Below are 24,888 nucleotides of genomic sequence, written 5' to 3'. Positions count from 1 at the left end.
ATAACAAAAACTGGAAGACTGAATTAAATAACAGTTGTAAATACTATTTTTTCCTTTTATATATAAATATATTACAGAGGTGAATAGAAATATTTCACGTTGTTTAAAAGTGGTGTTTGTTGTAACAAAATAAATATCTGTAAATCCTATATCTGCCTTGAATATCTATCAGATTTTGTGGGGTTGGGGTTAATTAGATTTATTTAATAACAAAATAAAAAATTCTATGAAGGTTGATGAAATTCAGTGATTTACCAAGAACACAGATAAAGCAGTGCAAGAGATAATACAAATTGATCTGTCAAAAACACCTGCCCTATAAAACGATGATAAAGAGGGAGTTTTTCTATCTTTTATGTGTTAAAGAATTTTATATGTTCTCTTTAGGCAACTTTGAAATTAAGAACCCAGACTGAACATGCCTTTTATACTGATATAGTCCTTAATAGAAATAGCAGTAGAATTTATAATTATATCCAATATTTATCCCCCAAAAGACAAACAGCAACAACAGTAGAAACCATTACTAAACATACCATTATTCCTTTAAGACCCGAGAAGTCCACCCAAGAAGCTGTCTGCTCTTCAGCTTTTTCCGTAATGGCATGTGGCACAACAGTAGTGCCCTAAGCAGCTGTTACCAGTACCTGATAAATCATAAGAGTAAACCAAATCTTATCTAAAAGCTCAATTGCACAGGGAACCCTCACAACATAAGAAAATCTGTGGAGTAAGGCCACAGCCTTAAGACCTAAGATGTCTTTAAGATTTTCAGAGGAGAAGCCTTTTATGCAAATCAAACTTTTTTAAACTGCATCCAGTTAAGCACCTGAAATCCCTAGTTATATCTGAATATGCTGGTCATCATCTTTAGCCAGGAAATATACATCTACTCCAGTCAAATTCAAATACATTAGTAATTTTTTTTCCAATTAAAACTTTTTTTTTTTTTAAAAGAGCTATTTGAATTAAAACAACATTGAACACTAACATTTTGTCTCTAAGTATTATCAACAGGTCTGGATCTCTTGGATCTTAGTGAACCTGTCTTACAAACCCAAAACAAAGCAAAGAAATCAGAGAATCCATCAAGAAGTGAAGGCTTAAAAGCTTCAACCCACAGAAAGAAGACAGACAATTCTGACCTTATCAGTGTGGATACTGAGCAGGAAGTTCAGACTGTCAGAGTTTCAGACAAGTCTTCACTAGATTTAGGTAAGAGTGTAGCTATTTTATCAGTGCTACATAGCCTTGCTTAGCACAAGTTTCTCCTTGCTACTATCACAAAATAACGAGCAACACCAGGATTTTTGTTGCACTGCATTTTAGCAGGGAGTGTAACCTTTGTTCCACATTATAAACTACTTGAAACGCTAAACTTGAAACACTGTAAACACATTTTGCCTTTGCCATTATACCTATTAAGTTGTCACTAAACATGCAAAAAGTCTTGAAAGGATTCTTTAAAAAAAATTTACTCAGGGAAAGTAAAATCATAGAAAAATCTATAGAGATATCATGAGAAATTGGAAAAGACACAAATCAGAGGCAGCTGATACTGGATGTCCTTTTCAGAACTGCAGATGTCACAGAAATACACATTATATTTGTAAATACTGCTTTATCTATGCATACATGTGGAAAAAAAAATCCATTCTTGACAAAAGAGCTATATTTATACAGATTGAACAAAAATCCCAAACACAACTCAATATCCTGCCAAGCATGATCTATAGATGGCCTTTGGAAAAGGTGAATTTAATTTAGTTCCATCCAAACTAAATTACTTGCACCGCAACTGAGAAATTTGCAAGGTAAATGTAATTTATACCAAGGTAGCAAATTTTCCATTCATCAGCACAGAAATTCTTTTAGAGAACTTTATCTTCAAACAGGAGCTGAACATCTCTTTTTTGCAAAGCAAGTCCAACATATGACTGAATAATACCAGTTGCCTATACAGTCATTCTTAAATGGGAGTCAGTAAAAGAAGTTTTATTTTTACAATTTGACTACAATTAGGAAATTAAAAATATCCAAAACTATCAAATAGTTAGTATAATTTTATCAACAGACCTAAATTACATACAAATCACTGATTTTAAGTCAAGAGTTCCACTGACATTCTGACCATGAATGCTAATAGATTTAGAAAAATATTGTGAATTCCTAAATATTTTCACAGAATATCAGCTAGAAAGGTGCACGACATTTCTGTATATTGGACCTTAACTAAAATATAGTCTTTGGTGCCACCATTTTCTCTGTAACGTACATTTAACAGAGGAGATAAAATTTTCTGCAGTAGTTTCTTTAAAAGATTCATCTCTTCTTTTCTTATTTTTCAGCTGATATTCAGACACAGCTAGAGAAATGGGATGATGTCAGTTTTCATGGGGACAGGAGTAGTAAGGTCCACCCTTCTACGGAGCGAACATCATCATCTAGAGCTCCATCAAAAGAACTTCTATGGTACAAGTTTTTGCTTTCCTTACAAAAATATTCCAGTCCAGCTTTCTTAATTCACAGAAATGCCTGCTTGATGACAAGTCATATTATTAAATCTGTTATGATTACACTAAATGTGTTCAAGCAGATATTTTGGACAATGTATCATAAGCAAGTACACTATAAAATAACATTTTGCCAGCAATTTTTAATGTTGTGAAAAGGAGCAGGTGCAATTACTAAATAAATGGTGGTGAGAATTCTACAGAGGCATGCAGTGATCCAAAACCAACTACAAACACATGAGTAAAATGAGTAAAAAGGGATACTTGGCAGTGATGTGGCAGTCACTAGATATCCGGTGTATTTTGGGTTTGCTACCGAGAGGGCAGAATTTCTGTGTATATCTGAAAGAGGCAAGATAAAATATCCAAGCCAAGTACTACCTCTCTCATGCAGTTCAACTAAAATTGCAGAGGATATAAATGGGGGAAGAATTAGACTTTGCCTTTGGGAACAGTTCACACAGATTAATTCTGTTGCCTTCTTGATATGTAAGCACCACTCATATTCACTACATTATGCATGACCATAATTAGCATTTTCATATGCTAGAAGTGGTTTTCTGACCAAATGATGCTTATCCTGTACCTTAACCTGCCCTTTATCTGGGTGTTTCATTAACTTAGAGCTTTACACAGGTTTTGCTCAGTTAACTTGATTTTGGTCTACAGGGTTTCGTTTTCTAGGAAGAAAGAATATTAGGATATTGTGGCACAAAAATGCACATATGCCAAGATGAAGTCTTGTAATGTGGTGGTTGATTCTTAGAGACTGACTGCAGGTATAGCCTTGTGTCATTGCCTAACCTCATTTTGCCTGGCTATGAAATAGAAGCATAGTGGTAGAGGCAGTCTTCATTCCATTATACTAGTTCCACACCGATATATACCCAAGGCTCTACTGGTGAATCAGGCCTGACTCTGTTCTGTTATACTGACTGTTGTCTGCACGCGACTGAAAAGCGTAAGAGTGAACACTGAGAACACTGAGAAGGGGCCAGGCACTTTTGACAAGTGCAAGTTCAACAATTCAGTTGAAAGAAAGAACCTAATTAATCAGTATGTGCTCATGAGCCTGAAAGACATAAGGCAGCATGTCTTAGTGTGCAGTGATGAGTATGTAAATGCATTATTTCTAGGTCCACAGAAAACAGATCACAGTCTGAGCTGACTAACGTCAAGAGTGCCTTGGACTCTGATTCAACATCAGAATTAGAACTTGCACCTGCAACACAGGTAAGAGGATTTGGTAGATTTAGTACCAATAAAAAGGCAAGTAAGGAGCTGTCCCACTGGCTAACTATTCACATTCTGGAAGAACTATTTAAGGGATATTTGCAGGATCGTCAGTTGAAAGATTCATATAGCTGATCTTCACACAGCTTCCAAATTAATATGTTATGAAAATAACTGAACTATGTTAACATCTCAAACATTCAGAATTTAATACTGCAGTGAATTGTGGCCTTCCTGTACAGGGAGAAAGACTTCAAACTACAATTTACAGCATCATCATTTTTCTCTTCCTCCAGTTCTGAAATTCAAACTTCTAATGGTTCCCTCTCCCTGTAATATACCTATTCTCAAGGTCTCTTGCTCAACCAGGAATCCCCAGAATTGGGAAATGGCTAAGGAATATGGGAAAGAATCATTAGACCAACATTCATTAGCAGTTTTCATCACAGGTGGGAGAGCAGTGTGGTCAAAGGACTTTTTCCTCCTGGAAAAGGAACTCTAATAGGGAGGGCTCTGGGCTGAAGGTTTGTAGATTTGCCCAATTCCACTGTCATATTGGACCGGACCTTGTGGAAATCATTACTTAAAGTTGTATGGTTTTAGGTAGGTATGTATGTATGTATGCATATATATATACAAACATACATTTATATATGCATTTACATAGATCAGGTTGCTTATACACCTTCTTCCGTGCTTATTTTTTAACTGAAAGATTTCAAATTCAGCCAATGCCACTGGCAGGGGGGAGAGAGTTGTTTGGTGGATTAGCTTTTAGTTGAAAATAATTTTCTCCTCTTCCACAGCTATTTTTAGGGCTGGACTTCAAAACCTTTCTGTCAGATGGAAAATCTGGAAGTTAATGGAAAAGAATAGCCTCATTTGAAATGGAGAAACGAGACATCAAAATTCCAAATGTCTTTCCTGAGATTATGCACTGGTTTTTGCAGAAAATAGAAATAGAACCCAGTTACCAGGATCCATTCCTGTGTTTTTGTTAGGAAAAAAAGTCTCCTTTACCTCTCTGCCATCTTTACGTTACAACCATGATTTTTTTTTTTTTTTCCCTCTTTGGAAAGCCTAACACTAGTTGCAATGCATGATATCTTTCCTTTCTGTGCAATAGATTTATACATCTTAAGAAAGGAAAAGATCTATTGCGTAATATTATCCACTTGAGATGAACAGTGTGTTTTCACATGCTTTGTCCAGCTTATCTTTAAGTAACTCTAACCCCTTTTTAGGAGGCTGTTCCTCAGCCTAATAGATCTAAATGCCAGGAAGTTTGTGCTCAACCAAGGTGTGTGTAAATCAAGTAGACAGTCACAGAATTTAAGTGCTGTGGCTTTCTGTAAAAGCAGTTACAAATTTAGGATATAACATTTCTACTTTATATGGTCTATTTCCTGTTTATCTTCCACTAGAATAACTGCAGAAGCAAAAATCCACGTTTTTAATTCCATATAAGTTCAGTCAGTTGAGGCTCCATGCTATTTTATAAAATGACTGGTATTTCAAAATAAAAAAAATGTGAAGTTGAACCAGCCAACTTAAAAGAGAAGCAGAGTATAAAATTCTTATCTGTTGTTCTTGTATATTTCCTTTTTTGTTTTGTTTTATCATAAGCTGCTTTTTTTCAAACTTGTGATCCATTCAAGTCATGAAATGTTGTTGAACTGGGAATTAGTAGTGCAGAGAAATGACCTGAAGTGAGATTGTGTTCTTATTCTAGGTAGTTTACTTAGAAATTTAGTATTTTCATTCACTGCCTGCTTCATCCTCCTTATACTTGGACTGTCAAAGTTGTCAGTTCCCAACAAACAGGCTCATCTCTCTTGACTGAGTTCTTAATCTGCTTGTAAAAGAAATCATGTTAGAGCTTTTATCAAAGCATATGTTTTCCATACTTTGTCCTCTATAGATCTTGCCTATCTCATTTAAGGGTAACCTTTGCCTATGCAACAGATTCTGCCATACCCTAAAGATTTCATCTTGTCAAACTTGCTGTGGTGTTCCATCAGCAATTTCTCAGACAATCACCTTCATCACTCATCTTTGACACGTTAGATTTAGTTCCTCAAAGTGAAATACTCAGTAACTAGGTCATATTTTCATTAAAATTATGCAATCTCCTTAACAAAATCCTGTGTTTACCAGCACTTATGCCAATACAAAATCACAAGGGCAAGCTTTGAATTAAAAAGGAAAAATGTGTTTGAAGCCTGGAACGGGCAATAGCATGGTGGCTGTCACTGGATGTGGCTGTCCTGCTTCTCAGTATTCTACTCATATCATATGTTACCTATTATTAACTCAAACTGCATTGGCCCAAGGTATCTTGGTTCTTTCTTTTATCTACCATTCTGGAAAGTTCCTTGTTATGCTTTCATTAGTAGTGAGATATCCTAGAGTGTCTGGGTTTTTTTGAAGGTTTATTTTCTCCCTTATAATTAGAAACTGCAGAGGGAGATAATACGTTCAATTATATATGCATAAAGTCGGCTCCTGTTTTAACTCTCTAATTGCCTCCCTGGGCATTTTAGATATTTTATTGCTCACTCAGAATGCATACACAAAAACCCTGACATGCTAAAAAACTGTTCCTAATTTTAATATGTCAGCACTCTTAGACAAAGATATGGCACTAAGCCTGAAACCTGAGAAATCTGCAGTTTGGGGCAACAATATTTAAAATGCAAAATTTACTCCCCACTTCTCCCAAATAGCTACAGTAAGACTAACGGCCCTAGCTCTCCCTGGATGTGCCAGTTACTCTAATGAAATGAAGACTTACAGGGGATAGATTTAGCTCATTATTTGAGGACCTGCTCAAAAGTTAAGACTATAATCTAAGCCTGTCACCAACAGTTAAGGTCCAACAGCACATAAGCAGACTACAAGCACAGGAAAGTGTGTGCAAATGCATCAGAATGGAAGGTTTTTGTCTTCATTTTTGTCCCTGAAGACAGCAGCCAGTGATCAGCTGCAGCAACTCCATTGTAGAGTGGTGAGCATATCAAACCAGTGTATGCAGAGTGCCTGTGCCGCCGACACACCCGTTCCACCCTGACCCATACCCCACCTTGGGCTCCCCTGAAGGGAGGCAGCTGCAGAGTCCCACCCCATCACCAGCTGAGGATGTGAAGTTCTCCAGTGCTGGCACTCCATTCCCATCCCCTCTCTTCCTGCGCTAGCGAAAAGCAGCATGTTTGTTAAAGTGGCGTCTTTCATTTCTGGGTATCACAACTCAGGATATGACTCTGCATTGTCTATATGTAAAGGCAGCTAATGCGGGCTTTGTTAATGACTTCTTTTTTTCCCTCTGGTTGAGGGCAGGTGTGCTTTTAATGGAGGATAAGGTATATTTCTGTGGGGATTATGGAGGGACAATGTGTATACTCTGACATGTAGCAGAGGAGGGGACTTCTGTGCTTCTTGTCCTCTTCCCCCTCACCTCTTACTGCCCCAACAAGCTTGCTCTCCCCTTCTGCAGCACTACTCCATCTGAACATTGTGATTTACAGTATTGTCCTTGACCTAAGGAAACTCCAGCCACCTGAAACAAAAGATTAAAAAGCGGAAGTAATTGAACAGTTTGCAAGAGCCAACTCGTAAATAATGAAAAGGCTAGGAACTTAATTAATGTCTACCAACACAGTTTTGTGTCAAGAAAACCAACTTTAATTCCTTGATCAGATTACAGGTTGGGTTGGTAAGTGTTGCTGTGTGATATTCTGCAAGATGTTTGAATTAACGTACCATATCCTGATTTTAAAATTAGCACCATACAATATGAATAAAGCAGCTATTAAACAGATTAAAACTGGCTAACTTAAGTTCTCAATAGTTATTTACTAGGAATTGTAATCACATGGGTGTTCTTCTGTGATTCCAAAAAGAAACCATGATCTTCAATATTATTGATCTGAAAATAAATATGCAAGCCATTCCTGATAAAATTTGCATATGATGCTGTCGTGGTTTAGCCCCAGCCAGCAACTAAGCACCACGCAGCCGCTCGCTCACTCCCCCTACCCCGATGGGATGGGGGAGAGAATCGGAGGAGTAAGAGTGAGAAACACTCCTGGGTTGAGATAAGAACAGTTTAATAATTGAAATAAAGTAAAATGATGATGATGATGATGATAATAATAATAATAATATAATGATAATAAAAATAACAATATACAAAGCAAGTGATGCACAGTGCAATTGCTCACCACCCACCGACCGATACTCAGACAGTTCCCGAGCAGCGATCGCTGCTCCCTGGCCAACCCCCCCAGTTTATATACTGAGCATGACATCATATGGTATGGAATAGCCCTTTGGTCAGTTTGGATCAACTGTTCTGGCTGTGCCCCCTCACAGTTTCTTGTGCACCTGGCAGAGCATGGGAAGCTGAAAAGCCCTTGACTAGCATAAGCAGTACTTAGCAACAACTAAAAACATCAGGGTGTTATCAGCATTCTTCTCCTACTAAATCCAAAACACAGCACTATGCCTGCTACTAGGAAGAAAACTAACTCTATCCCAGCCAAAACCAGGACAGATGCAACAGTAGAATGAAAAAAAAGGTAAATAAAAGAGCCATAAAATGAGCTGGTGACAAAGATATCTGCATAAATACATATTTCAATACAGTCACTTGAAAAATCATACATTTCAGAACAAGAATGCAGGCTCTACTTACAACACTATGCTGGAAGGCAATTTGAAAAGAACCTATGGCTCAGAGTGTACAAGGATATCAACGTCAGTGCTCCCTGTGCAGTACTGTGGTGCGAAGAGCATGTAGAAGCAGAAATAATTAGTGGGAGATAGGACATCACCTCATTTCTGTATAAAGAAGCAGCAAGACAGGTACTGGAATACAGGGTTCACTTTGGTTGTCTGTATGGCTATTAAAAAAAATAAAGCTATAAAAATATAAAGTGGGAGAGTAAAAGAGACACAAAAAAGACTGAAATCTGAATAAAATGCTTCGTAATGAGATAATTTAAGATCTCAATCTCTTTATGTCATTTAAAAGACAATTAAAACGTGATTAAAGTCATCAGTATCTTTCCACAGAGAAAATAAGGGGTACTAAAAAGTGCTTTAAACTACTAGAAAAAGAATAAGAAGTGACAGTTGGAAACTGAAATCAAAATTAATAGCAGAAACAAGGAGGGCAATTAAACAAATTTGCAAACAAAGTGATAAGATTAAGGTCTCTTGATAACTTCAAATTAAATTCAAGCACCTCCCTCAAAGACAAATATTCCAGACAACCTCAATTTATTCTCTGTGTAAAACCAGTTTCATCCTGTGGATATTGAGCAGCAAGTACCGTCATGTGATATACACACAAACAGACAATTTGAACCAGTTCTCTCTTCTGCCCAAAATTCTATTAATCAGTAAAATAAGTGTTTTGTGTATAGGATTGAGTTTTGGTATGTTTTCAATGACAACCTGAAATCTCTTCCTGGCCTCACCAAAGAAAAAAATATTTTCCAAACACCATGGACCAGAGGTAGTAGGTGCGAAAACAGAAACAATAGATCCTCAGTGTAGACCTTCCCTCACGCTCTGTGCTTCCTGACACTGCAGCAAAGTCCAGAAGCCAACACAGAAGAATGCACACAACTCCCTGCCACACGCCTCTCACGGAAACGGTGCTGTGTCATTCTTTTCTAACCATATGTGTATCATCAACCCCATATACATTTCACTCATCAATCTCTACCCAAGAGACCAAAGACTCAGGAACAAAACAGAAACTTTAGGGCTAGATTGACGAACAGATGTCATCTTTCTAGGTAAAAAAACCACACGTGTACACACACAGACACACGTGTTTGACCATGCATCGCACATTACTTATATGAACACCCAGGAATGTATTGAGTGTTTCACCCTAGCAGTGCACATTCCAACACTTGGAGATACAGCCCAGTGAGCCTGAAGTGAGCAAAATTAGTCTTTTAGCAATGTGGCTCATTGAAATGGAATATACCAAGTACAGTCATCAGACATATAATGACATAAATTAATGCAATTGGGACCATGGTCAGGCAAATGGCTAACGAGTTTAACCTCTGACAAACACGAGGGAAGGGATTAGCAGTCAGAGCTCTCTTAGCAAGATTAGGCCACTTTGTGCTTTTCTATGCCACCATTAAGTACTGTTTGGTTTTGTACTGTGCCTTTTGTGGAAAAACAAAATGTTTTTAAAAAAAGAACAGGGAGAAACTTGTTATGTGCTTCCAATGGGATTGACTGATAGTAAAGCACAGAAGAGAGAGCTACTGATTGTGAAAAGGATTTGTCCTTCCAGTGAAATCCATAGCAAACCTGGCTCTCCAGTATGATCCCAAAGCAGAACCTGAAAGAAAAACACAAAATGTACACGGAAAATGAGATTCTTTCTTCCTGAAGCATAATGAGTGGAATGTGTTGCCACACTCGTAATACAGGAGTAGGAACAATTAAGGTAAAAGTCTTACACAACATAGTCAGCTCTTCTCTTTGTAGCCCAACTCTTGCATTGTCTTTTCTTGGATGTCTCTTTATCTTTCACACATCTTGAGTGAAATGAAAAGTCTGGAAAAGATAAATTACTCTGCTTCCCATGAGGGATGATCTCTGCTACAGTGTAAGAGAATTCCGAGGAATTCAGGCAGGGACAAAACTAGTTTTGCCCAAGAAAAAGGCCATTTGGGGCTCTAGGCAATTAAGGAAATAACTCAGAAATGTGGCAGAGAGTATATCATCCCTTTCTGATTTATTCTTTTATTTTTTAGGCACGATCAACTAAGGAGCAGCGTTGGGGAGGGCCTCTTCTCTCCAGAAATCACTCCTTGGAGGAGGAATTTGAAAGAGCAAAGGCAGCTGTTGAGGTATTACTTCATTTATTGTTTTCATTTTCAGCTAATGTTCTACAGATTTCTTATTCATCTTGCAGCACAAGGATAGGAGAAAGTTGGAACTGGATTATTTAAAGCAGAGAAAAGATACATTTCCTGGAGTTACTAATTTAAAATAGCAGTTTCTCTCTTAAAAAAAAAGTAACCTTAGCTATAAATGAAGATTAGACAGAACCAACTTTTCAAGCTCCATTTTGTATTGCTATAGCAAGTGGGTCAAGAAAAATTCTCCATAAAGGTGAGTCCTTCGAAACTGAAAGTGTAAGAGTGAATCATATTTTTCCCCAGCAACTGAATGTGCACAATCAGTTATTTAAGCTCGGACGTAAACCAATTCTCCACAGTGAAACTGGAATTCAGAATCATTGATAAACAGAATGATTACCTGCTGTAATGGGTAACTAACTGCACATATAGCAGTAACCATGCACCAATGCATTTTTATAATAGTGGCAGAATGTTAAACACAGGAGTACTCTTGTTTCCTGGTAAATCAATTTAGTTTGAAAAGGTACAGGTGTTTGGATAGTTCTCCTATTGCATTTCTGTTTTTTCCACCAACTACTACTTTTCCAACATGAAAAACGCCTCTTGTTGTCCTCTAACACTAGTCCCAATTGAAATCGTGATCCTGTCTAGAGACAAAGTAGCATACAGTTTTTTTAACAGAATCAAATAAAAAAATAGATACAAGCATCGATCTTGAGCATCATATCTTCACAGGGTTTCAGTTGGTAACCCCCCCAAAATCCCATTGCTATAAAGAGCCAAGGCAGCTGCATCCCACTGAGGCCAGACGTTCAGGTTGAATTATGTAACAGCCACTGAAATGAGTTTTTAGGGTGGAGAGGATGAGGCTGTGAAACTGATTATTTTTAGCATGAACTGCAGTCTCATCAGTCTCCAAACACCTAGAACACTTTAGGGATATTTGGGTTTAGATTTAAATTTTAGTGTCTGTATTTTAATACTCCTCTAACTCAAGTTTTATACCATTGTAGTTCCAGTGTCAGCAGTCGAACTATTCTAGATTAATATTTGCTGGTTACAAACAAAACTGGGCCTAAATCATATACTGGCTTCTAGCCAGAAACAGAATTTCCTATTTAAGAAATGAATTTTATCTGTAGGGTTTTTTCATGATATGCTAAGGTAAGACTGCATGGTTTCTACCATGATTTCTTAGGATCTTATTGCACACAAAAAATTTCTTGTATCAGCATATAAGGCTAAGATGGACACAATCAGTAAATTAGCTATTTTATAAACCATACACTGAATACATTTTTTTTGTATCTTCTGAGTGCATTGTTCTTTCCCGATCAAATAGATTCTTTATAAACAACCGCTGGTGACGCACAATAGGTTTTTTGATGTCACACATCATACACATTTGCTCCAGGCAGGAAAGGAGACGCTTTCAAATCGCCACTGCTTAAAAGGCTGTAGATGTTCCTAATTGCACTGCAGGCTGATCCTTAAAGTGGAACATGTTGTGCTGTAATCTGTGATTGTGACACAGGGAATTGGATGATGAACGTCTCCACGTTACGGTTAGTGGTTAAGGAAATGATGTCAGCACTCTTGCAATTGCCAGAAACCATGGGTGATGGGGAGGTCCCAGACATTCAGCAGAAATCAAAATGAGTTGAGGCCAACAACAGATTACATTATTGAATTACTTTACAAAGTAAAGTAAGGAGTAGAATATATTGTAAAAAAAAATTGCACATAAAAAGGTTATTCTGAGGCAATGTCCTGGTTTCAGCTGGGATAGAGTTAATTTTCTTCCTAGTAGCTGCCATGGTGCTGTGTTTTGGATTTAGTATGAGAATAATGTTGATAACACACTGCTGTTTTAGTTGTTGCTAAGTAGTGCTTACACTAAATTAAGGACTTTTCAGCTTCTCATGCTCTACCAACTGAGAAGGCTGGAGATGCACAAGAAGCTGTGAGGGGGCACAGCCAGGCCAGCTGGCCCAAACTGGCCAAAGGGCTATTCCATGCCATATGACATCATGCTCAGTATAGAAACTAGGGGAAAGCTGGCTGGGGGTCTGCTGCTTGGGGACAGGCTGGGCATCAGTCAGCGGGTGGTGAGCAATTGCATCGTGCATCACTTGCTTTGTATATTCTTTTACTGTTATTATTACTACTACCTAATTTCAATTATTAAACTGTCTTTATCTCAACCCATGAGTTTTCTCACTTTTACCCTTCCAATTCTCTCCCCCATCCCACCGGGGGGGTGAGTGAGCGGCTGGGTGGTGCTCAGTCACCAGCTGGGGTTAAACCACGACAGGCAACAAAGACAGATTGTTATAACGCTTTAATGTAGTCTCAAAAACAGCTATTAAAAAGAATCTAACTAAATGTTTCCCTAACTGTGTAGCTGGCAATCTTAAGTTATTCGTTCTGTTTAAAATAGAGACTTGGACCAGGTAGTTAAAATGTAAAGGAAAGTATTCTTCAAGACCTTATAGAGCAGTTATTTCCATTTGCATATGAAAGGAGCTGGATTTTCATCCTAGCTAAAATGAAGTGGTAAGAAAGCTAGAGTGATTGAAATAAATTGCAGCCCCTTTCAGAAAGATTAGTGCTTTCTTAAGTGGAGAATAGATACAGCTCAAAAATTCATCTTTTAGGCTTTGGATGTTTCTGTAATATTCTTCAACCGGGGAAGCTCCAAGTGGAAAGATTAGCCAGAAAACTGATCAAGAAAAGGAAGCAAATCTCAGGTTCTTTGTGGCCTAGTTCGAAAAGAATTAATTAACAATTCAGTAAATGAAGACACCAAACTTTATCCTCCACCCAGTATTCACTTCAGAGCTTTGGGAATGGTTTTAAGATGTCAAACTTTGAGATTAATGAAGATCTGTGAGGTAATTCTTTCTTAAGAAGGTTTAAAGATGTCTATGCCATTGGGGAATCTTTTAAGAATAAAGAGGTAAGTAAATTAGCTTTTTTACAAGAGAGGGTCCAGATTCACTTGCAGTGATTGGGTGCTTACAGACTTGGCTACCTTTTCTGTCACTCCGGAAATTGGATTTGATTTTTGCCCCATCCCTTTGTGCACACGGGAGGGAAGCACAAATAGCCTAAAGTCTTCCTGACTTCCAAATGCCATACCAAGTATGTTTTAATGGAATCTTTGTAATAATTAGCTGTGTTTTACCAAAAATTGGTACTTTTGAAATTTTTAAAAATGCCAGCATGGGAATTCATATCCATCCTGTACCTATATTCTGTTAAAACTATTGTTTTATCATCCACTGTCCTATTGATAATGAGTTAGAATAAATAAAAACAAAACCAAGAAAGCGCAAAAACTTCAAACTGAGTAATGTCTCAGAGATGGAAAAAAAGCAATTTTGCTATTTTCTTATTCCACATTTCCCTGATGTAGAGATTAAACTGCAGATGCCACACTGTTCTGTGAGCTTATGCAAAAGAAATTTTGAGCTGTCCTTCTCAGCATCATTTTATTTACAACACCATGTCACATGAGCCATCTGCTGTATAATACACTGTTATGAAGCATGGGAACATATTACAGCTAAATTCCGTGACAATAGTAGGAAGAAGATGGGATTAATTTATTCTAGCCTAGGAAAACAGTCCAGAATCATCAGCTTTGTGGTTCCCATGAATGGTTAGAATCCTTTCTGTACCTGTGATATTCCTGTCTCACTATTTCGATGTCCCTTTTGGCTATGCCTAAGACTGCCTACACCACATTTTAAATTGGGATCTAGGAGCTTGAGTCATTCAGATGCATTTTATTTAGTACACTCCCAAATCACAATGGGAATCTTTGCCTTGATACATGTTTTTTATCTCTAAACTTTACTAAAAAGGCATACTTCAAATTTTGTTTTGAGAAGATATCAGCTAAGGAAATCTTACGTAGTTAGCACATAAGTTTAACTTACTGTGTTTTTCACATTGAAGGGTATGTTGATGCAGTAATTCAAAGAAAGAACGGCCACAGAACCTTTGTTTCTTATACATTGGTCAAGAAGGAACATTGCAAATTAATTTTTAGCAGTACAGGTATTCTTAAAGTTAGGAAAGTTAGTAAAATAGGTGAGTTTAGAAATTATCCAGCAATATTCAGAAAGTACAGCTGCCCCCGCCTTCACTGTATCGTAGGAAGTAAAGAGCCTGGAAATATTTTGCCTCCCATTTGTTTAACTGCTTCAGCATATTTTTAAATACTAAGGGTAAAAATAGCCTCTTTGACAAAATGCAGAATATTCTGCTTGGAAGTAGTCAGATGGTACGAACATTTTTCCTGGTTGTCATTCCACTTAACTGCTGCAGATGATCTGAGAACGTGTTAAATGTTTTCAACTGGTCTGAAAACTTTCGGTATGTTCAAAGTAATTCGCCAGCATTAAGGTAGCAAAAACATGGAAGTGAAGTAATTGGCACCAGTACATAGCAAATAGAGTTAAAATTAGATCTAGGAGTCTTGATGCAAAGCCAGATTTTCAGAAACACTCGATATTATTTTAACCCTCCCGCCACTGAAGTCAATGAACAAATTGCTCCTAACGACAGCTGAAATAGGCTTAGGCCTTACACAAAGACTGTGTGATATGTATGGTCCTCTTCCTCAAGGACGTTAAACTGCTCTGCTGTTGGCATTGTTACTTGTCACAGCAATATTGTAGCATTTTATCAGGTGCCATAATTGCGCATGATCCAGTTGCTTGGTGCAGCTTTGCCATACCAGAAGCCCCACATGCTGGAGGTGCCTAGAAAGCCACAGCTGGGACTGAAGCCCATTTGGCCCAAACAAGCAAATCTGTGCCTATAGTTGCAAAATAACAGTAGGGTCCTGGCCCATGTCCAAGTAGCTTATGATGAGTTGAGAGACATTATACCAAAATGGGTCGTCTCCCCATTACATTTTTCCTCCACCTTTCACTCACTATAGATAGCCATTAAGCACGGCTACTTGAATGCATAGTAATTCATTAGCTTTTGAAGTGGAGTATGCACACAGTGAACTTCTGTGTGAATTATAAATATGTAATTTTGCAGCAGAATTTGAGCTTAAGACCTAAAACCACTTCTATGCTTGCTTACGATCTGCAGAAATGTGATTTGGTATGTTTCCAAACCATTGATTCATAAGGAATTCTTGTGGGGAAAAATACAAGCAAAAATTCTAACACAAACATCATATATATATATATATATAAAAAATATATACATTAAAAAAATACATATAATCTATATACAAATACATAATATATCTATATATATTATATAGTTATAATTGTTCTATAAGTGAATCTGTTTAAAAAGGCATTACTAATTACTTTTCAGTAGTTCTATTAATATTAATCTGTAGGAAAGGGAAATTTCCGCTCCTTTACCTCATCCTGAATCTCAAAATTACTGCTAGTAGAAACATGGTCAAGTAATTTTTTCTTCAACGCAGTGCAGATTTGCACTGAATGCAAAAGAGTTGATAGATACATCTGTTGAACAGGATAGTTTAAGGGATTCAAGTGCCGCTGGTCCTGGCTGATAAGAGTAACAGGGGGAGAGATCTGATTCATTATCCTAGTCTTTTCAAACCCTAAATGGACATCTCAGCACAATCTCACAACTATTTAAAAGACTGCATTTCCTTCAAATTTGGAACGAAAGCAAATTTTGAAACCTCAGTAGCTGTTCTGTAACAGAGTTGTCATGTTCTGTTCACTTCTATTACAAAGAGTGAAATCTCCGCTCCAGGAGTGAATGATTCATGTTTGTTTCCTAGTCCACAGAGGAACATAGCAGGTACCTTCACAGATCCAGTAATTGCATAATTTGCACAATTCTGCATCTCCTGGAAGAAAGTGCTGGATATCAGGGGGCACACGCTACAGGAAGAGCCAAAGGGAAATGCCTGTTAGATTTCTAGAGAGGGAACGCACCTTGCCATTTGTAAAGAGCCTTATGATTTACAGCAACCACACCTCATGTCAGCCAGTGCAACTCCTCCTAATCCTTCACACCTAATCTCAAGTGTTCTCATTGCTGACTCATTCTAGATCTGTTAAGAGCTGTGCTTTCCTTTTTCCAAGTGCCTAAGAAGGAGGGTTGCAGCAAGTCATGCAATCACAGACTAAGCTCTATTTTTGTAAATCACGCCTGGCTATGGAGCAGCAAAGGGTCAGTCTTGCAATGAAGATTCTGACAAAACTATCTGGACCAGTTTATAATACCTTCAATTAATTTTGATTAGCACCTCACTCTCAAATAGTTCTGTCTAAACCTCAGTAGAATTCTTTGTGCTCTTGTCTTTGACATAAATAAGCTGGGAAACTGTGCCTCAGTAGTGTCAGTTCACTGGAGCTCTGGCCATGACCTTATAGGAACTGGAGAACTTTGCAAAGGCTCGTCGTACTGAGCATATATTCTGCTATGGAACTGCTTTTCAGGGCTTATGACTAACGTGTGGAGGCTGACAAAGTAGCACCTTAACTTGGATTCTCCCTTTTTTTTTTTTTTTTTTTTTTTAATCCTATTTCTGGTTTTTTGGCATCATTTTCTAGTAGCCACAGTGGTTCCCTCATTCTGGTTGTTACACATCCTAAATCTCATTCTTTTTTCATCATTTCTGTTTCTCCTGTATATGCATTTTTCCCTCTTGTCTTTGAGCTGAATGTTAATCTTACTGTACAATTTTATAACGTCTTATAGATTCCTCTCACCAGCACAGTATATGATGCAATATTTCTCCACTATGTCTAAAAGCCCCATTTGTATTAATTCTCTCATGCAAAACCCCTCTGTCTAAGCTTTGCCATTACTGTCCTACAGAGTTGAAAATGATGCTGAATCTACCAAAGTGGGATGCTTGTTCTTTTTTAAACCCTTTTATCTATTGTTATTCTTTAGCATATATGCTTAGGGGTTTTTTTAATTTCTTTCTTTTTTTTGGCCAGGGACTAGCAGCATTCATTTCCTTCAAATTTTATGTAACAATTTGCTGTTAGCATCAATAAGATGCAGTGTAAGCTGCTGCAAATCCTGCTTCAAATAGAACATACGCTGCCTCTGAAATAAAGAGTTTTCTGTTGATGAAATGCATTCCAATATAAGAGATGAAATTTAATTATGTGGAATTCCAAGTTTTGCTGTAGTATTTCAGTCAGTATGATTATTAATAGAATTAATACTGCTTAGCAAAATTGCCAGACTCAGACTGCTATAGAAAGAAATTAAAAGCTTGCCATTTTATTTTAAAGTTTTGTGGTTCATTTTCTTCTCTTTTTCCCTCTTCTTATTCTAGTCAGACACAGAGTTTTGGGATAAAATGCAAGCAGAATGGGAAGAAATGGCTCGCAGAAACTGGATTTCAGAGAACCAGGAAACACCAGGGCAAGTCACGATCTCAACCATTGAGAAGGTAACACAAAGTTTTTCAATACAGTACATCCTTCCTGTGAAACTGAGATGAGCCTCGGCTATTCAAGGGAACCCAAGAAAACTCTTTGGACATGGAAACTAATTTTACCCCGAAGAGGTCATCCTCTTTAAGTGTCTGTGAGTGGGGTACATTTAAAAGACCTTACCATAGTGAGAATCCATTTAGACTTGCACACTGCCTGAATTCAGCTGAAAGAATCATGAAGCAAACTGCTGGACTATGGGCACTTATGAAGACGGGCACTTAAGGAAGCACACCAAATAAAAAAATCTGGGCTGGCACATTCAAACACTGTTGAGGATAGAAATGATAGAGATTCTGTCTCTCTTCTTCATTCCCTCCATTGTATGTTCTAATTTGATTTATATTCTGTAGCTGATATTAGCATATACCTTTTACACTGCAGCGGCAAGAAGAGAAAAAGGCAAAATTCAAAGAAATCCTAAAATAAACTCAGGCGCTTGCAACACTGTTCTGTATCTTGAAGGTTAATTGAAGATTTCAGGGTATTAACTGAACAGACATCAGGTTACAAGCACTGCGGGGAGTCAGCTGCTTGATGTGTGCTCTTTACCGTCAAATTGGATGTACTGGGCTCATGCTAGGTTCAGTTCTGCTTTTATTGCAGTCAGTGTGAGTTGTTGCCATTATCTTTGATGGGAGCAGGAAAGCCCAACATGAGTACCAGTAAGTATAACTTCAGAGCTAAAGTAAAAATAAAGAGAGGAGAAACATAAATGTCCAGTGATGCTGACTTTTTACACTTTTTATCATTGAAATTTCAGGGGGGGAGCTCATACCATTCTCATAGAACAAAGGATGTTTACATCTAGTTGGAAAATAGCGAGTCATTTACTTCTAGAGAGTTGCCGTTCCTTGCTACAGTGCTTCACCATGGGTCCGTTATGTCTCTTCTCCAGGGTTATTATTTCCATACCGAGAATCCCTTCAAAGACTGGCCTGGTGCTTTTGAGGAAGGACTGAAAAAAATGAAAGAAGGTGACCTGCCAGTTACAATCTTATACCTGGAGGCTGCTATTCTACAAGAACCCAATGATGCAGAGGTATTCACTCATGTGCCTTTTACTGATAAAGGAAAAGGGGACTCCCTTTAGCATGCAAAGATGGAATGACTTCGGGGCCCAAACCTTTGCTAGTCATGACTAACTGAAACAGACTGAACACTAACAGTGGTTTAAGGATAGTGTATACCCTGAAATAGATAAAGATCAGCTCTTCATAAGATGAGAATCTATTTTTGAAATTATAGGATTTGCAAACTGAAAAGCATTCAAAAGAGACAATATTTCAAACCTTTCCTTCTTTTTGTGACGTTTTCAAACTATCTTTTAAATGCTGCTGTTGAAAAGGTGAACATTTTTGATTTAACAAGAATGTTGGCAAATTTTTAAAAGTTAGATCAATTTCTGCAATATTGGTCTTTTTCATGAGTATATATTTACAGTCTGTTTTCTGTGAAACATGAAAAATATTTACAGTATAAGTAGGTCTCTTTGAATCTATCGCTACATTAAATTAAGCAGCAACATTTTGAAAAGCAAAGAGAATTCCCAGACTCTCTAGAATCCCTTAAACCTAAACAACTTAATTGTTCTTCACCATTTTCCATTCACCATAGAATTCTAGCAACATTTAAAATGTACAGCAACTCAAATTTAAGAAATCAGCATGTGGTCATACACTGACAGAACACCTTTGCATTCATTGATTATAAATGTTATCAGGCCCTAAGATATTCAAAACTGCATTGATTTGTACTGTTGGTATGCACGCCATAGAAAAATCCGTAGTTAGTGCTGGACAGATCTGCTATTTTTATTCACCCCACTGCTTAACAGTGACATTAGTTGTAACTCTGATTGCAGTTGGGTATATATAACAAAATAACACAATGATGATTATTTTTGCAGGCCTGGCAGTTCCTGGGCATAACACAGGCAGAGAATGAAAATGAGCAGGCAGCCATTGTCGCCCTCCAAAGGTAGATGAAGATAATTACTAAATAAGGGGTCTGATGAGTATTAGGTAATGGAAGCCTAGGTATATTTAACATCATACTTACCTCGTAACATGAAGCATTCATTTAACTAAGTAAAGCATTGACATAGATATAGAAAACTTCCCAGTGACTTCAGAGGAATGACTAGTGATTAATATTTGTGTTTTATTAAATAAGTGCAATATTTCTTCTAGCAATTTAAGTAGTTGCACAAAAGAAAAGTTACATGGCCTGATAAACATGAATTAGGCATAATGCAAATAAAATGCCTTTTTGATGTTCTAGCCACTTGGCATATTTTCTGTAGTCTTCTTTAATGAGGAGGTTTTCTTAATTGGAACGAGCTCCCTTCAGCTGCTCAGTGCTAAACTGACAGCATTTTTAGGTTGATAGAGATGTGAAGATCATGGTATGCTTGTATGTAAGATGTCAGTTCCAAAATATTAGCATTAGTAGTATCTTCTGTAGCAGGTTTTCATGTTTCCATTTGAAGCAAGTACCCTCTCCATATTCAATTGCATTAGCAATGTTAACCATCAAGTCATTTCACCCAAGGAGACTCTAACTTAGTTATATATGTAACTTACTAGCTTACCTGGATAGAAATACAAGGGGTTGCCTGATTCAGGGCTTGCTCATCCCCATGGTTTTGAAACAAGCAACAGTGATGTTCACAAAATAGATGAGATTCTGTTTTCAGTTAATGGTATATAACTGTGGAAAGACTACTCAAGTTGATTGGCTACAGCTTTGATTATCAAAGAAAAACTGAGAATTCAGGAGCACTGAGAAGATTCATAGGGATGGAAGAAATTTTGTCTTCAAAATACTCTTTTGTATAGTTGCAACTGTTCACTTGAATTTACATAAAGCTTCTCTTTGTTTACTAGACAGATACTATAAAAATGAATCTACCTACATTTACTCATAACCAGAAGGATGAAAAGAAAACTTATATGCATACGTTTATGTACATATGTGTGTATGCAATGCGCATGCCTATGTCCGTGTATACATATGCATAATGCACTTGTCACAGAAAAATAAGGCAAAGTCCCTTCTTTCGAAGTATTACTGGGTAGATCTTACTTGTGTAAGTGATTTTTTTTTTTTTTAATTTTTCAGTTTATTTTGGAAGAATTCAAGAATTGTGTTTGGCTAAAAAAGACCCCTCAATATATTTTTGTTTTCTGCGTAGGTGCTTGGAACTACAGCCAAACAACCTAAAAGCTCTAATGGCCCTGGCTGTAAGTTATACTAACACTGGCCATCAACAAGAAGCCTATCAAGCCCTAAGAAACTGGATAAAGCAAAATCCAAAATACAAGTATATAGCAAAAAGCAAAAAAGGGTCCCCAGCACTTACCAGGAGAATGTCCAAGACATCAGATGAAAGGTAAACGCAGTGTAAATCCTGATGGTGGGAGCTTTAACAACATCACTAGAAATGACGGTCCGTGCTGTGCCCCCTTAATCTGTAGAAGCCCAGCCTGTTCCCTGTGGTGGAAGACTCAACGTCTCTAGTGGCAGGAGTGGGAAGCCAACACAGGACATTTGGTTTAGCGACTGAAGGCTAGATCTTATGCCACTCCTGGAAGTTAAAAAACAAAAAAAACCAACCCAAAAACACCAGCTAAAAAGAGATTCTTCCCCTCAGCTCCCATCACTTTCCTCTGACCTTGTCTGCTGTCTCTGTATTCCCACATCACGCATCCTCCAAATCCATACAAGGCCTGTATCCTCCTCTACATGTGTGTGTTCTTCCTACTGTTCATCATATTTCCTATACCCCAGCCAAGCCCCCAGAATCCAGGAATGATAGCCATTTTGCAGTGGGACATGGCTTCAGTTCACTGAAAATACTGGGAGGTAGCATCTGCTTGTTTAAAAGCCATTCTGGTTCTAACCAAAGAGACAGTGTAGTCATTTTATCTGACTTCAGCCTTGCATACTGTAATGGGAGCTGACAGCCATTTTAAACAACAAAAAAATTCACGAGTTGGCAGTCCTTCATTGTGATTTCATGAGGTCAATAAATATCTCTGAATTGCGAGATGCATGATAAAGTCATTAAAGGCATAAATATATAGAACTAAAACACTAGGGCTATCTCACTGCTTGTCATTTTGAAGACAGGCCTTATATTTTACCCCTATCACAAACAAGCCTTGGGGTGACAAGATAATTTAGGATAAGCAAAAATAAAATATGCAAGTTCTGGTTAATTGCTAAGTGTGTTATTCTACTCTGGCCTTATCCTGCTGACATCTGGTGTTGTCAGTACAAAGGTTTTATGAAGTCTACACTGGGTACAGAAGTCTTAAATTTGGCATCTTTCTTCAGGGGGCTTGGCTAGTCGATTGATCTAGTCCTCTCAAGAATGACTACTATTTTTGCCAGTAAAGAACTCGTTTACATCTGAGAAACTCATCCGATTGTAATAGTTTTAATAAGTCTTCATGTTATCTCACTTGTGTTCATTAGCTGCACTTTGACTTCATAGAATCATTTAGGTTGGAAAAGACCTTTAAGATCGAGTCCAACCCTTAACCTAGCACTGACAAGTTCACCACTAAACCATGTCCCAAAGCGCCACATCTACACATCTTTCAAATACCTCCAGGGATGAGGACTCAACCACTTCCCTGGGCGGCCTGTTCCAGTGCTTGACAACCCTTTCCGTGAAGAAATTTTTCCTAACATCCAATCTAAACCTCCACTGGCACAACTCAAGGCCGTTTCTTCTTGTCTTATCGCTACTTACTTGGGAGAAGAGCCCAACACCCACCTCACTACAGCCTCCTTTCAGGGAGTTGTAGAGAGCGATAAGGTCTCCCCTCAGCCTCCTCTTCTCCAGACTGAACAACCCCATTTCCCTCAGCTGCTCCTCATAAGGCTTGTTCTCTTCATTATACAGGTGAACTTCATTATATAGGTGAACTTTTTTATTCCAGACATGAGTTTATAACAGCACCTGGAAGTAAATCTTTGCTATGATGAAGTTAAAGAAGCTTATTTTCAAATTTTAGGAGTATATCATTTCTGATACATCCCCTACAAGGATTTTAATTTCTGGCTATGCAATCAATATTGCAATATTTGTAAAAAACTGTAAGATGGAACTTTAAGTTATTTTTCACCCTTGTCTAGCTCATTACTTGAAGAAGTAAAGGATTTGTACCTGGAGGCTGCTCACCAGAATGGTGATATGATAGACCCTGACTTGCAGACAGGACTTGGAGTTCTTTTCCACCTGAATGGAGAATTTAACAGAGCAATAGATGCATTTAGTGCTGCTTTAACTGTTCGGCCAGAGGTACGTTTTATGCTTTTAAGAATTTAGCTTTACAGGCCATTTTCTTTCTCCCCTCTTGACCAGGCTAATATTAATGAGATGTCAATTCAGCCATTAAAATTTTAATACCTGAAATAGAAATGTTAATTACAAGACAGTCCATTTAGAAGCAGATTTATACATGTCCAGTTTCTAGCTGTGTGCTGATTAATTGTAGTAGTTATATAAAGTTGCCTATAATCATGAGTCAGAACCTCACATTCTGTGTCAATTAAGAGAAGATACAATACCGTTATTTTCTGCAGTCCTCCTTGCTTTGCAAGCAAAAATGAGCTATTACATCCCTTTTTGACACCTACAGTAGAAAACTCATTTTCTCACCAGGACTATACCTTATGGAACCGTCTTGGAGCAACCTTGGCAAATGGGGATCGAAGTGAAGAAGCTGTCGAGGCCTACACACGTGCTTTAGAAATACAACCTGGCTTCATTAGGTCCAGATACAATTTAGGGATAAGCTGTATAAACCTAGGGGCATACAGGTAAGTAACAAAAATGTGTAAACAAAAAAGTCAGGGATCATAACTACAGAGTGAAAATTCATTTTCTAGTTGGAGCTATCTAAGAAAAAAAAATCAGAATATAGCTACATAATCTCAGCTATTGTAAAATTTTGTAATTATTTTTTACAAAGCACTAACAAAGCAATGATACTTTTCTTATATCCACAAATTCTACATAACAGAACTACTCAATTTCTATCAAAAGAAAATACATTCCTCATTCAGCAAGCTTCTTAAGCATTTTTTTCAGCTCTAAGTGCAAGTACTCTTATTATAACCAGTGGGATTGTTCTCACACTCAAACTTAGGCCTGTGCTTAAGAGCTTTTCTAAAAGCAAATGTAAGAGCCTATCTCTAGAAGGAAAACCAGTTAAACTGCTTCAAGTAGCTAATACTGTCAAAACCATTCTCAGTACATCCTTCAGGGATCAAGGATGGTATTCCAGGGTCCCAACTGTCAGCTTAAGACAGTTAAGATGAACGGGAACTACATAGCATGAAGCCAATCTTCCCAGAGGTATGAATAGACTGAGTTCTGCATTGCTACAAGCCACATCCACTTGTTTAAAGAAAATCAAGCAAGAATAACACAGAGAGACTGATGAACCGCATTGTAAAATAACATACTTGAGTTTAGTATAGAACTTTAGAAAGTTTTACTCTAGTTGTTAAGCAAATTATATTGCTTGTTTCTTTTTTCTTCCCCCCTACAGAGAGGCTGTCAGCAATTTTCTCACTGCTCTCAGTTTGCAAAGAAAGAGCAGGAATCAACAACAGGTTCCCCATCCTGCCCTATCAGGCAATATTTGGGCAGCGCTTCGAATTGCTCTGTCTATGATGGACCAGCCAGAACTATTTCAAGCTGCCAATGTGGGTGATCTAGACATTCTGTTAAGAGCTTTTAATCTAGAGCCGTAA

General features: G+C 37.7%; 1 protein-coding gene across 3 annotated transcripts in view; it reads left to right on the top strand.

The window, feature by feature from the left end:
* The window catches only part of PEX5L (peroxisomal biogenesis factor 5 like), a 42,431-nt gene extending 17,543 nt beyond the window's left edge, over nucleotides 1-24,888 (top strand). For 2 of the 3 annotated variants that reach the window (XM_075716181.1, XM_075716180.1), the window contains 11 exons: nucleotides 1,006-1,215; nucleotides 2,349-2,472; nucleotides 3,650-3,746; nucleotides 10,535-10,630; nucleotides 17,955-18,071; nucleotides 19,013-19,156; nucleotides 20,024-20,094; nucleotides 21,311-21,508; nucleotides 23,263-23,428; nucleotides 23,792-23,949; nucleotides 24,684-24,888. In XM_075716181.1, the coding sequence (XP_075572296.1) occupies nucleotides 1,006-1,215; nucleotides 2,349-2,472; nucleotides 3,650-3,746; nucleotides 10,535-10,630; nucleotides 17,955-18,071; nucleotides 19,013-19,156; nucleotides 20,024-20,094; nucleotides 21,311-21,508; nucleotides 23,263-23,428; nucleotides 23,792-23,949; nucleotides 24,684-24,888 (1,586 nt within the window). The remainder of the gene's footprint in view (nucleotides 1-1,005; nucleotides 1,216-2,348; nucleotides 2,473-3,649; nucleotides 3,747-10,534; nucleotides 10,631-17,954; nucleotides 18,072-19,012; nucleotides 19,157-20,023; nucleotides 20,095-21,310; nucleotides 21,509-23,262; nucleotides 23,429-23,791; nucleotides 23,950-24,683) is intronic. The other variant, XM_075716182.1, reaches the window with a different exon arrangement.

The sequence above is a fragment of the Pelecanus crispus genome, chromosome 9 (genome assembly GCF_030463565.1).
Source record: "Pelecanus crispus isolate bPelCri1 chromosome 9, bPelCri1.pri, whole genome shotgun sequence".
Lineage (NCBI taxonomy): Eukaryota > Metazoa > Chordata > Aves > Pelecaniformes > Pelecanidae > Pelecanus > Pelecanus crispus.
Note: the sequence above shows the minus strand (reverse complement) of the source record. Positions and strands in the feature narration are given on the sequence as shown.